The sequence below is a fragment of the Botryllus schlosseri genome, chromosome 2 (assembly GCF_051294905.1).
Source record: "Botryllus schlosseri isolate E-star chromosome 2, Bs_hap1, whole genome shotgun sequence".
Classification (NCBI taxonomy): domain Eukaryota; kingdom Metazoa; phylum Chordata; class Ascidiacea; order Stolidobranchia; family Styelidae; genus Botryllus; species Botryllus schlosseri.
This window is the reverse complement of record NC_137237.1, coordinates 15,425,902-15,439,219: the sequence shown is the minus strand read 5'-3', so window position 1 is coordinate 15,439,219 and position 13,318 is coordinate 15,425,902. Positions and strand designations below refer to the sequence as shown.

Here is a 13,318-nt window from a genome sequence, read left to right as displayed (position 1 = left end):
GACAATATGCACTCCCAGCAACTATTCATTACAATGCCACTCGCGATTTCGGTGCGTACAATTGGCCGTTGTGAAAAGTAGAATAGTCCGGAGTTCACCGGGAATGGATATGGACAGTTTATCATAGGTATTTTGCGTCCAGATCGTTCATTGCGGCTATGCCCTGGAATGCGGCCTTAGGCTACATAAGTCATCGAAATGCGGCCATGATTAGCAGAAAGGTTGCCCACCTCTGTATTAGATGATGTGCTCTTTTTGACATGACGATAAATGTAAGGGGGGTCAGGGGGCGCGATTTTTTTAATCATCGCCAAGGATGGCGCGTGTCCAAAAAGGTTGAGAACCGCTGGCTTATAGGCGCAGTAAAAAAGAGGCATACACGCACACTGAATGAAAAGTAAGTACTGTTACGCAAAAGATTTATTTTTCATTCTTACAAAATAAAATAACATATTGCACAAGCACTGCAATGCAACTACAGCTGATTTAGTCACGACTTGATCTGTAAAACAGATCGCTTTTCCATCCGCTGCATCTGCTTCAGCACATTTGCAACAGAGTATCTCAGGTCGTGGAATTCTTGCTTTGAGACCTGGAGTTTGAAAGGCAGACACATGTGCAAAAGAGAACTTGTAATATAATATGACACCAACCTCAAAAAGCTGCGCTTTGCCATCACTTGTTTCCAATTCCATTACAATTGATGGCTCCAGTAATCGTTTCAAAGCACCAGAAGAAATAGCAACATCGACTCTCCAACGAAATGAATTTAGGGTGGCATATCTGAGATGGAAAACACTGTAATGTCGTCTAATGCAGTGGCTTTCAACCGCCGGTCCGGGGATCGGTACCGGTCCGTGGTGAGTTTCTAGAATTTTATATCTCAATTCCAAGTTGGGCAATTGTCCATTAATTGGAGAAACAAAAGAAGAAATTTTAAATGTATTTAGAAGTCTGGAACATATTTTTGTAGGTGTCACAATTGAAAGTTCATGGTCTACTTTGGGCGTGTGTCATAATGGTGCGCGCAAGTGCCATAAAAAATTGTTTAAAGTTGCCTACAACTCATTTCGGACAAGTTATTATGCAAAAGCTATGAATTTTTTTAAACAAACTTTGTTAAATTCGGACAATGCAAATAAGTGACACTTATTATAATAGTATAATAGAGGCAATGGTAATGGTAAATAGCGACTTGCATTTCATTCAAGGATGCCAAATATTAACAATCAAGTTAGTGGTTTTTAACAGGACTTCGCGAGCTTCTCCTTGCAGAAACTTCAATAGAACCACATGTAAATATCTAGAGTCAAAAAGACACTATGAAATGAAGTTTCCAATATAACATTCAAAATGCGTTTGTTGTAATTAAATTTAGAGTTTACTTTGAACAGTAGCCACGTTTAGACTACTTCCACTTCAACAGTGTACAAGTCAGACTACTACCTTTTTCGATTTGCCAAGTAGTCATAACAACTAGCGATATTGACCATGTATTATGGCAGCAGAATATATTTTTGAGAATTGCGCGGTCATTAGTGGCGTCAATATGCATGTTATCCCAATCTAATTTTTCAAAGTACTGATTTGAGTACGTTTTCAACCAATCGTTTTTACAACACAGGGTTGTAATGACTCGAGTCGCGATTTTTTGGTATGACTCGAAAATCGGACACCAAACACCGACATTTCATTGTAATATCGATGAATAGTAAAGGTACCATGTTATTGGCATTTCTTCTATTAGTATTGGTACTTGAAATATGACCAGAAACTGTTAAAAGTGAGGATAATTAGCATATTATGCATGCGAAACATTCGATATCCTTAAGTAGATTTGTTAAAAGTAGGTTTAACAAGATTCAAACTCGAAACCTAACAGTGAACACAATGACTTGGACTAGAGTCATATGACTCAAATCTCTGCTCGCCTGCTTGAACTTGGACTAGACACGGTGGTGAATTGAAAATGACTACAGTCACAACCATAAAAGTGAAATTGACTTGCGACTAGGAACCTTGTGACTTGGTTACAATCCTTGCTTGACACGTCCTGAAAATCACTACTACTTGCACTTGCCGGTCCGTGGACATTCGACATTACTGCATGCGACAGTTCGGCATGCAACAATTTGGCATGTGACACATGAGCATGTCGGTTAAATTACGGGTTAGGGGTAGGTTAGGGTTGGAGTTATGGTTGGGTTAGGCTTTAGGTTAGGATATATATCAGGGTCAATTTCAGGGCTATGTTTCGGGTTAGTTTTTGGGTTATACAGTCACATGCTGAAGTGACGCATGCTGATGTGTTCCATGCTGAACTGTCGTTTTCCATTGTGTCGCATGCTCATATGTCGGGCAACCACAATTGACATTAAATACATGACATTACTTCTACTTGAGCCTCAACAACTTTCTTCGACAATCTCTAAGACAATCTTTTTTTTCTTTTGACCCCTTTTAGACTGCTACGGACCCCTCAAGTTTTCGTTCAAAATTTTTTCTATCACGTCAATTTTTTGCTCTATGACATATGCCCAAAATATGCAAATTTAGCCATATTACTTTTCTATAGCATATAAAAACCCACACTTTTATCATATAATAATATAGCCAAGGGCTCAATTGAATTATTAAGAAAAAAGGTACTGGTGTGTTGTATCGATCTAGGCAGATGCTTTCACCCATTTTTGGTTAGCGGATCCAATTACCCGAGGATGATTCAGACCCATATCTGATGCAAACTGCAGGATATGGCAAGAAAAATAATCATTACATTTACTATCAGCTATAGATCCAATGTCCCATCAACCTTATCCAGTGTAGCTTTAAACTATACGCTTGATAAATTGGAACAAGATGAAGATCTTAGGGATAGCAGTCCTAATGATGAAGATTTTGAAATCGAAGATGATTCAGAACGTAAAGTAGTCCATCAACACAAGTTAAATGATCTGACATAGGCTTTAGGACTTGGAATAGAAATATTCGGAACTTTTAGCATCCTTGCAAATTGAGATAAGATTACTCGGCAAAAGAGAAGATACCTCACTTTCGATCATGATAAAAGTCGTTTTCATCTTAGGGTTACTTTTGGTAGCTCTGTGTATTGCCACGATACTGGCATTGGCACGATACAGTTACCATGGATTGCTGGAGGAGTTAGGAATCCCGATTTACAAATCAAGTGAATGGCAAAAGTCGATAGATAGCTCAAAAAGGACCATAAAGTGTGACATTTTCCGAAATGGCAACGTCTTAGGTGCAGCAACAATTGCATACTCAAGAATAATGCAGAAACATTGAGAGTAATACAGAAACATTGAATTGTTGCAGTATCACAAGTTCGATTGAATCATACGTATAAGCTTTGAAATATTGTGTTTTCTTCGTGGCCAGACAATAAGGATGCACATTGTACATGTAGGCCTAACATGTAACTGCCAGCTGCCACTGTCATATGTTTATGTCTGACAGCAGACATTCAAATAATCTAAAATATCCAAATAATTTCCTGGAAAACCTTGACAAACCGTAGTCGGAGGTGGGCAAGGATAAATTGTCCCCCAATATCTGAAGACGATGTAGGTAAGATACCAGAGTAGATTGAAGCTTACATATGTTAGCTGACTATTACTCGAGTATCAAAGGAGACAACCTACAGAATTATGGGTTATTAGCGTAAATTAGGACCCTGAAACTCGCACTTTATTTGTCCCGCAGAAGCAATATCAGTTTAAATCAACCAAATAAAGCGGTGCAAATATGTATTTGAAGTCCATTGATTTACTTTCGACTGCTTGTGGATTTTAAAACGTTTTATACAATAAACACAGAATATTAAAAGTAGGCCTAGTGCTTTTATGTGAGTTATGAGTCAATGTGGGGGTGCCTGACCCAAAAACTAGACGTGTGATAGAGAAAATCGGAAGTCATTTTTGAATTCAGCTCCCAAAAGTTAGTCAAATTGTCTGATAAGAGTCAACAAAAATTGTGTTGACCAGTCTTATAATAACTGGTAGCCAACATAGACCTGGTACACAACCATAGAATACGATTTTACAAAACTGCGCGAATGCGTCGTCAGGAAACTTCTACATCATGGAGTTTTGGCTTACTTTAGAAATTTTTACTTCGAATCCCCCTGAAATCAGTTCACCAGTATAAAATCAAGAAAGACACAACGTCACATGCACCCTTGTCTGAAAACCACCTACCGAACTCTGTTATTGCGGCAGGCATTATCAATAGCTACTCTGTCATCGCCAAACGCAAGATTTTCAAGGCGCTTCCGATGTTTCTCTGGAAAACTGAAAATAAAATGATGTTACCAAAGAAATCTAATGCCAACACTGTGCTGACATACTTCACTTCTTTCAAGTCTCTCACAAAATCTTTTTGGCTTAAAATATACGTGGGCTGTCGTATCGCCAATTGTAATATTTTCAACACTCCAGGGTATATCTGATACACACTTTCACCATGCTTCTCAAAGCAGCTTTGGAATTTTTCTTCCATGATATTGTCATCACTCTGAAGCATGTGTTGACGAGCCACTGAAAACAAGCTTGGTTGATTAGAATGTGAATGCCACATAATTAGACATGCAGGGTGCAGGCATAAGTTGCTGGTCTTACTCTACAGACGAGGATGTAGAGTAAACAGTCAATAGTAATTGTAATGTGGTACCATTAAATTTACATAATTTATCAAAAGTCACACTGCAACCTGTCGAATATATAGGTTTAAGATATCACATAGTGCTACCCTAAATTTGACCTACAATTGGACTCAATTATATTATTAATGGTAAAGTTATTATTATGCAGCATAGACTTAAATTATGTAATGAACTGTATGATCAGACCTCACTTCAATTGGGCTGGTGCAACAAGAGATTGATAAAGCACACCTCTACCAATCACATTCAATGGTAATGCAATGACATGCAATGACCTAATGCCGAATTTCACGAAATCAGCATAAAGAAACGATTTCCCGACAAAGCCTATACACCCATGGTACAAGTAGACAGATATTTTCAAGTCATCAATCTACTGGCAGCAAAGGGACTCACCATCTATCAAGTCTACTGCAACATCTTCATCACATTTATTCAAATGTTTGATGCATGTCTTGATTTCCATGGGCATAGAGCTACCCAGGAAGTTTGACCTTTCAATCTTCCCAGCCATACTAGGTGCACATTTCTAGTGGAGAACTGTTGTAGACTAGAATTAATACTACAAAATGGACAATATCGGCATAATCACATGATATTAAGTCAATATCGATATATATTTGAGGCTTAACATATCAACATAACTATACATGATTGCAGGGACACCCAAGATTGGACACAAAACTTGGGTTTCCACCTCAAAATAATGGATAACAAAATGATAAGACTACTACTTAAAGTAAGTAATAGTATCTTCAATATGGAGCATTGTCTTTAAGCCAGTCATGATAGAGATTCAACTTATGGTCTCGGGGCTTCACGTGTTTCCATTCGTTGACGCAAAATATCCGATACGAGTCATTGCCATATTTTCCAATGCCGTAGAGTTCAATGGGATATTTCCAATCTTTGCTCAAGTATTCTTTCGAGAACTTAACAATAGTATTGGCACGTAAATCATTCAATCCCAGTGGTTGTAGTAATTCACTTATATGATGACGACTGCTCGGCTGCACGGATTCGGGTGTTCTATACAGTTCAAGAAATTTCCATAAAACAGGGATTGCTAGAGTTGCAGAGGTTTTATTTAAAAATATTGTTGCAATAAGCAATTTCCATGGGTCATGAAACAAAGTCTCTTGAATAAGCTTGTAAGGCGATTTCGGGGGAATCCATGCCAATCTCTTTGTGACTAAATGCGGATTGACTGGTGTACTTCTACGAGTGAAATATCGACTCTGTTTCGGTCTGTCTTTTCCATGCAACAGTGAACTTGAAGAGTCTGCAATACTTCTCTTTACCATGGGTGAACTTACAGCCAATCACATCAAGAAAGATGATAAAGAGAACAGTATACTGGTGCTCCTCCCTCAAAGAAACAGCGCTGCATACCATGGGCTGTACAATCCAGGATGCGGTAAAATCATTCAGGTTGAAATTGTGCCACCACAATACATACAACGCAGAATTTTTGGTAATTTTATAGATCTAGCATATCTATACGAGAATTATAATATATTTCAAAAATAAACGGTAAGCCGATGTGGGATTTTTTAAGCTTGCCATCAATATACACGGACGTAGGCTACACTTATTACGTATACAATTGAATAGTATATTCATATTAAAATGAACCCGAATATTTTCGGCTGACACTCGTCAGGGGTAATCGTGGGTCAAGTGTAGAATACGGCCAGTGATCCCCATGACCATCACAGATCATTGTTTCACATTACACCAACAAATGCTTCCCATGAACACATCAAAATAAATTGTTTTTCTTTCCTGTGGCGTGACGGACTGACGGATATTAGGGTTGTCGGAGGGGCTATTAGGGTTGGGGGAGCAGGGATGCTGGGAATATTAGGGTTGCCGGAGGTGGGATATTAGGGTTGCCGGAGGTGGGATATTAGGGTTGCCGGAGGTGGGATATTAGGGTTGCCGGTTGTGGGATATTAGGGTTGGGGGAGGGGGATATTAGGATTGCCGGAGGTGGGATATTAGGGTTGGGGGAGGGGGATATTAGGGTGGCCGGAGATGGGATATTAGGGTTGGGGAAGGTGGGATATTAGGGTGGCCGGAGGTGGGATATTAGGGTTGCCGGAGGTGGGATATTAGGGTTGCCGGAGATGGGATATTAGGGTTGCCGGAGGTGGAATATTAGGGTTGGGGGAGGTGGGATATTAGGGTTAGGGGAGGTGGGATATTAGGGTGGCCGGAGGTGGGATATTAGGGTTGGGGGAGGGGATATTAGGGTTGCCGTAGGTGGGATATTAGGGTTGCCGGAGATGGGATATTAGGGTTGCCGGAGGTGGAATATTAGGGTTGGGGGAGGTGGGATATTAGGGTTAGGGGAGATGGGATATTAGGGTGGCCGGAGGTGGGATATTAGGGTTGGGGGAGGGGATATTAGGGTTAGGAGATCTATATCCATCACCCCAACCTTAATCTTGGGATGGCCTAACCCCAGCCCCTCCGGCTACCCTAATATACCCCCAACCCTAACATACCCCTAACCCTAATCTCCCCCCTCCGGCTACCCTAATATACCCCCAACCCTAATATAACCCTAATCTCCCCCCTCCGGCAACCCTAACATCCCACCTCCCCTAACCCTAATATCCCACCTCCCTCAACCCTAATATTCCACCTCCGGCAACCCTAATATCCCCCTTCCCTAATATCCCACCTCCGGCAACCCTAACATCCCACCTCCCCTAACCCTAATCTCCCACCTCCGGCAACCCTAATGTCCCACCTCCGGCAACCCTAATATCCGACTCTCCACAGGCAAAATAAAAACAATTTATTTTGACGTGTTCATGTGAAGCACTATGAGTTTTGACATGTTCATGTGAAACATTGATCGGTGATGGTCATGGGGATCACTGGCCGTATTCTACACTTGACCCGTAATCGTTAGCAACTAGTAGAGAATTCGAAAGAACAGCGTATTATTACGTACCATTATACTTGAACTTAGTACCATATCACTATTTGTTATTATGGCTAGGCTAGGCTACTAAAATATGACCATTAAATAGTATATTCATATTGAAATGAACCCGAATATTTTCGGCTGACACTCGTCAGGGGTAATCGTCAGCAACTAGTAGAGAATTGGAAAGAACATTGTATATCAACAATCGTATCACAAAATATGTATCGGGTAACCGGAACTGCGCGCGCAAGCGACGTAGAATCAGCAACTGGCAACTCTAAATGGCGAAACGAGCGAACCGCGGAACTTGCAATGCTACACGGCAAAGATGAGCGGATTTGGAATTTTGATATCCTAATCCAGCGATTCTCAACCGGGGGTCCGCGGACCCCTAGGGGTCCGCGAGGCCTCTAAATTTTTAAAATTGTTGATAACCTAATTTTTATTTTATTTTTTATTTTGAGAAAGCATGAGGCGGTTTCGCACCACAACTGCTAAAACCTCGTGACTCATATCATCATAACATAGCCTTAATACCCTTTATAAAGGCTATGATCATAATAATCGTTTGACATGGACTATCGTAGTGTGGAAACTCATTTTCATTGCCAATATTCCAATAATCTGCTGATACAAACATATTGCTGTTTAGAGACGTTTTGTTTGGGTTTGTGGAAAAAATAAAAATATGGAAATAGTAACGTCAATCAGGGTGACTTCGTAATGTCTGCGAAACCTCCATTAGAATTTGTCAGTCTCATCACATTAGTGAGCACTGAACAGTCGTTTGAAAAAAAATTTCCGGAGTTTTTGATAATTTGTCCCAATACAAGGAACTGCTTCTTGGAGGTACAGGACTGTAATATACAATTGAAGAGTATGTTCACATTGAAATGAACCCGAATATTTTCGGCTGACACTCGTCATAAATCGGACAATTGATACACCTGCTCTCAAAGCTCGGCTATCAGATTTGGCGCATTCTTAGTGCGAATGCCCTATCGACCAGGCTGATTTCTTTATGAACAAGGAGTGTTTCGTTGCTATCAAAGCATTACGCCCCAACCCTGAAATTCAATCACCAGTTGTATTGGTATGCAGCCTTGTCTTGTTAATGGTCATTTGTTCATGGTCGAAAATGTTTGCTCGTAAATATATTTATGTAAACCCGAACAGAACAAGTCGTTTCATGACAGTCTTTCTCTGGTTGGAAAATGTGGATCCATTATTTGGAGCATAAAATTTGTCTCGAATTTTGGATTAGGATTTCACTTTGACGGTAGAAACCATCTGCAAGCCCTGCGCTAGATGCTGGACGTGATATGATCACAAAATATGTGTTTCTTAATTCATTCTGGTGCCATAAATGTTGCGATCATACATCGTCGGAAGCGTTATGCGTTAATATTGCATTAGCTTCCACCTATCTTTGCGGAAATGGTTTTCGGCACTCCTCGTTCGTATCAAATCGAAGACGCGGATTTTCAAAACACAACCACGTAGTTCAAGAAATACAGCAGCAAAATTAGCTTTGAAATAATAAAAGTCAACCAATTTCAACATAAATAGTATGATGTTATCTTGAAGAAAAGCATTATTTTGCTGTTTATCACAAGCCTACACACAGTTCATATATTTGCACAAGACAGATGATTGTTGCACCATAATAGAGGTAAAATTGAACTAGAACTTGAGGGGGTCCGCGAGGGTCTGTGACGATGAAAAGGGGTCCGCGAAGCGAAAAAGGTTGAGAACCACTGTCCTAATCCATGTCCAATCCTACTACGATTCTAACTTGAAATTCAGAAAGAATGCTGATAACACTGGTCAACACATATTTTAGGCAGACAAAGTAAGAGTGGTTTTGGGGGTTCTGAAGGGCACTGATTCCGAATATGACCTTAGTTTTTTCAAATTGGCCCTTGTTGTGGAGATAACCCATGGGGCTATTTTGACCAAAATCTCTCATTTTCGCGGTATTGACTAGATATAAAATCGGTTTAGTGGTACTATAAAGTTTAGAAATTCAATCTACTTGTTATTTTTACACACAGAAGACCATTTTAAATCAAAATACAGCAACAGCACTATATTTAGGGGTAATGGATTTATCATAGCTACTGACTTTCACGGATATCATGTACATAAATAAACTCCCGTCATGTATATAACTATTTACCTAGATACTCAAATAACGTGACATTAATTCCATCAGTTTTTCGTCAACCACCTATCATAAATTTGAAATAATCAGTTACAATACAAGATTACTGATATATTTTAAATCGAAATTGTTTTTTGTACGATTTTCGCCTGTAAGCTATTTAGTGCAGTTTCTCGAAAGGTTCCGGAAATAGTCTGATATAATATGCGCAATGGTTCATTTCATCTGCTCTGGTATCTTTCGTTTGTTGTTCTGATGTCTTGGTAGAACCTCTTCCCTTGCTAATCAACAAGATGATAAGGTAATATATCAAGATGACTGAACAGGAAGTGAGCTTTTATGCTCATGTTTGTGCTCAAGTGTTCGATATGCAGATACGAATTTCCGGACCAACTGTTTGTAGTTGGGTGCTTTGCGATCATCTAAAAAGTTTTATTTACTACATCTTAGGAGAAATGACATGCTGTGAACTCCTTCCTAATGTGAAATTGGAATCTTTCATCGGTATTCGAATATACCCGACACCAGATTTAAGCTTCTCGTTTGATAGGGTTACTAGGTAGGCTATACCACTTTGTTAAATCAGTGGAAAATTATCCATTTACCAGTCAAAAGAAATGAGACACATATGAGTATTGTAGTCAAGCCTTTCAAGGACAAATTTTATGGTTTTATACTCCTCTGTAATCTTGGTAGAATGACCAATTGATACAGGAGAATTTGAATTTCCGTTGTGCAAAGGGCTGTTTTCACGTAGTAACAACATTTCATTTTCATAAAAGTCACGTAATACCCAGAATTTTCGTTGCGTTTCGCGCACCGTAGATATGGAGTGGCAAATATGTTTTACCGAAATTATCGATGAATATAATTTCGATACCGGAATGCGTGGTTCCGTTCACACCGCATTGTCGCCTATACCACATATTTCATCACAGTAACTGTTGTTGGCGTTGGCGTGAGCAATAGCATCACTGCTTCCGTAGTGAGGTCCGCCGGTTGCGATTGCTTTAGCACCGGCGTTGTTTCCGAGATTGAGGTTGATTCCGCCCATGCTCAAACCAGCGAAGAGGTCGCCATACTGTCCTTTAACCTCCGTCGGTGGTCACATCGACTGCGAGTCCGCTAGCGACATGTGCTTCAGCGATGGCAGGAGTGTTGTCTGCTACGTCTGCGTTGACGCCGTGATCGCCAGAATGATCACCATCTACATTCAGGCCGAGTCCCATTGGTCCCATGGCGAATTGGACGTTGTTGTTGGCGTTGTCGTGAGCAATAGCATCACCACCTTCGTCCGTTTTCGCCCCCCTGTCGCCCCTCCGTTATTTTCGCCCCCCTAGACCGTCAAATCGCCCCCTGGGGACGATATCAGTCACGTTGGGAGCCACTGTTCTACATCTACATCGACGCCGTTACCGCCAGAATGATCATCTTCCACATTGACGTCGAGTCCCATTGGGCCGACGGCGAATTGGAATTGGTCGTTTCTTTCGGCGTGAGCAATTGCGTCATCAAAGGCAAGAGTGTTGTCTTCTACATCGACATCGACGCCGTGACAGCCAGAATGATCACCTTCCACATTGACGCCGAGTCCCATTGGGCCGATGGCGAATTGAAATTGGTTGTAGGCTTTGGCGTGAGCAATAGCGACAGCGATTGCAAAAATGTTGTTTTCTACATCGACATCGATTTCGTGACTGCCAGAATGATCATTGATCACCTTCTACGTTGGCGCCGAGTCCCATTGGGCCGATGGCGAATTGAAATTGGTTGCTGGCTTTGGCATGAGCAATTGCGTCAGCGATTGCAAGTGTGTTGACTGCTAGATCGACTTCTACGAGGTGACCGCCAGAATGATCACCATCCACATTGGCGCCGAGTCCCATTGAGCCGATGGCGAATTGGATTTGGTTGTTAGCATTGGCGTCGGCCATAGCACTTGCGATGGCAAGAGTGTTGTCTGCTACATCGACATCGAGGCCGTGACCACCAGATTGAGACCGAGTCCTATTGGGCCGATGGCGAATTGGATTTGGTTGTTAGCATTGGCGTCAGCCATTGCCTTTGCGATGGCAAGAGTGTTGTCTGCTACATCGACATCAACATCGACATCGAGGCCGTGACCACCAGATTGAGACCGAGTCCTATTGGGCCGATGGCGAATTGGATTTGGTTGTTAGCATTGGCGTCGGCCATAGCATTTGCGATGGCAAGAGTGTTGTCTGCTACATCGACATCAACATCGACATCGACATCGTGGCCGTGACCACCAGATTGAGACCGAGTCCTATTGGGCCGATGGCGAATTGGATTTGGTTGTTAGCATTGGCGTCAGCCATAGCATTTGCGATGGCAAGAGTGTTGTCTGCTACATCGACATCGAGGCCGTGACCACCAGATTGAGACCGAGTCCTATTGGGCCGATGGCGAATTGGATTTGGTTGTTAGCATTGGCGTCAGCCATTGCATTTGCGATGGCAAGAGTGTTGTCTGCTACATCGACATCAACATCGACATCGAGGCCGTGACCACCAGATTGAGACCGAGTCCCATTGGGCCGATGGCGAATTGGATTTGGTTGTTAGCATTGGCGTCGGCCATAGCATTTGCGATGGCAAGAGTGTTGTCTGCTACATCGACATCAACATCGACATCGACATCGTGGCCGTGACCACCAGATTGAGACCGAGTCCTATTGGGCCGATGGCGAATTGGATTTGGTTGTTAGCATTGGCGTCAGCCATAGCATTTGCGATGGCAAGAGTGTTGTCTGCTACATCGACATCGCGGCCGTGACCACCAGATTGAGACCGAGTCCTATTGGGCCGATGGCGAATTGGATTTGGTTGTTAGCATTGGCGTCAGCCATAGCATTTGCGATGGCAAGAGTGTCGTCTGCTACATCGACATCAACATCGACATCGAGGCCGTGACCACCAGATTGAGACCGAGTCCTATTGGGCCGATGGCGAATTGGATTTGGTTGTTAGCATTGGCGTCAGCCATAGCATTTGCGATGGCAAGAGTGTTGTCTGCTACATCGGCATCAACATCGACATCGAGGCCGTGACCACCAGATTGAGACCGAATCCTATTGGGCCGATGGCGAATTGGATTTGGTTGTTAGCATTGGCGTCAGCCATTGCCTTTGCGATGACAAGAGTGTTGTCTGCTACATCGACATCAACATCGACATCGAGGCCGTGACCACCAGATTGAGACCTAGTCCTATTGGGCCGATGGCGAATTGGATTTGGTTGTTAGCATTGGCGTCGGCCATAGCATTTGCGATGGCAAGAGTGTTGTCTGCTACATCGACATCGAGGCCGTGACCACCAGATTGAGACCTAGTCCTATTGGGCCGATGGCGAATTGGATTTGGTTGTTAGCATTGGCGCCGGCCATAGCATTTGCGATGGCAAGAGTGTTTGTTGTCTGCTACATCGACATCAAGGCCGTGACCACCAGATTGAGACCGAGTCCTATTGGGCCGATGGCGAATTGGATTGGTTGTTAGCATTGGCGTCAGCCA

General features: G+C 42.1%; 1 protein-coding gene across 1 annotated transcript; it reads right to left on the bottom strand.

Moving 5' to 3' along the window:
- Positions 1-402: 402 nt before the first annotated feature.
- LOC145433796 (COMM domain-containing protein 5-like) lies at positions 403-5,244 on the bottom strand. Its single transcript, XM_080311048.1, has 5 exons — positions 5,078-5,244; positions 4,367-4,556; positions 4,218-4,310; positions 654-783; positions 403-592 (listed from the first exon to the last, which is right to left on the bottom strand). The coding sequence occupies exons 1-5, from the start codon at positions 5,193-5,195 to the stop codon at positions 491-493; spliced, it is 633 nt and encodes a 210-aa protein (XP_080167174.1). The 5' UTR covers positions 5,196-5,244; the 3' UTR covers positions 403-490.
- Positions 5,245-13,318: the final 8,074 nt, after the last annotated feature.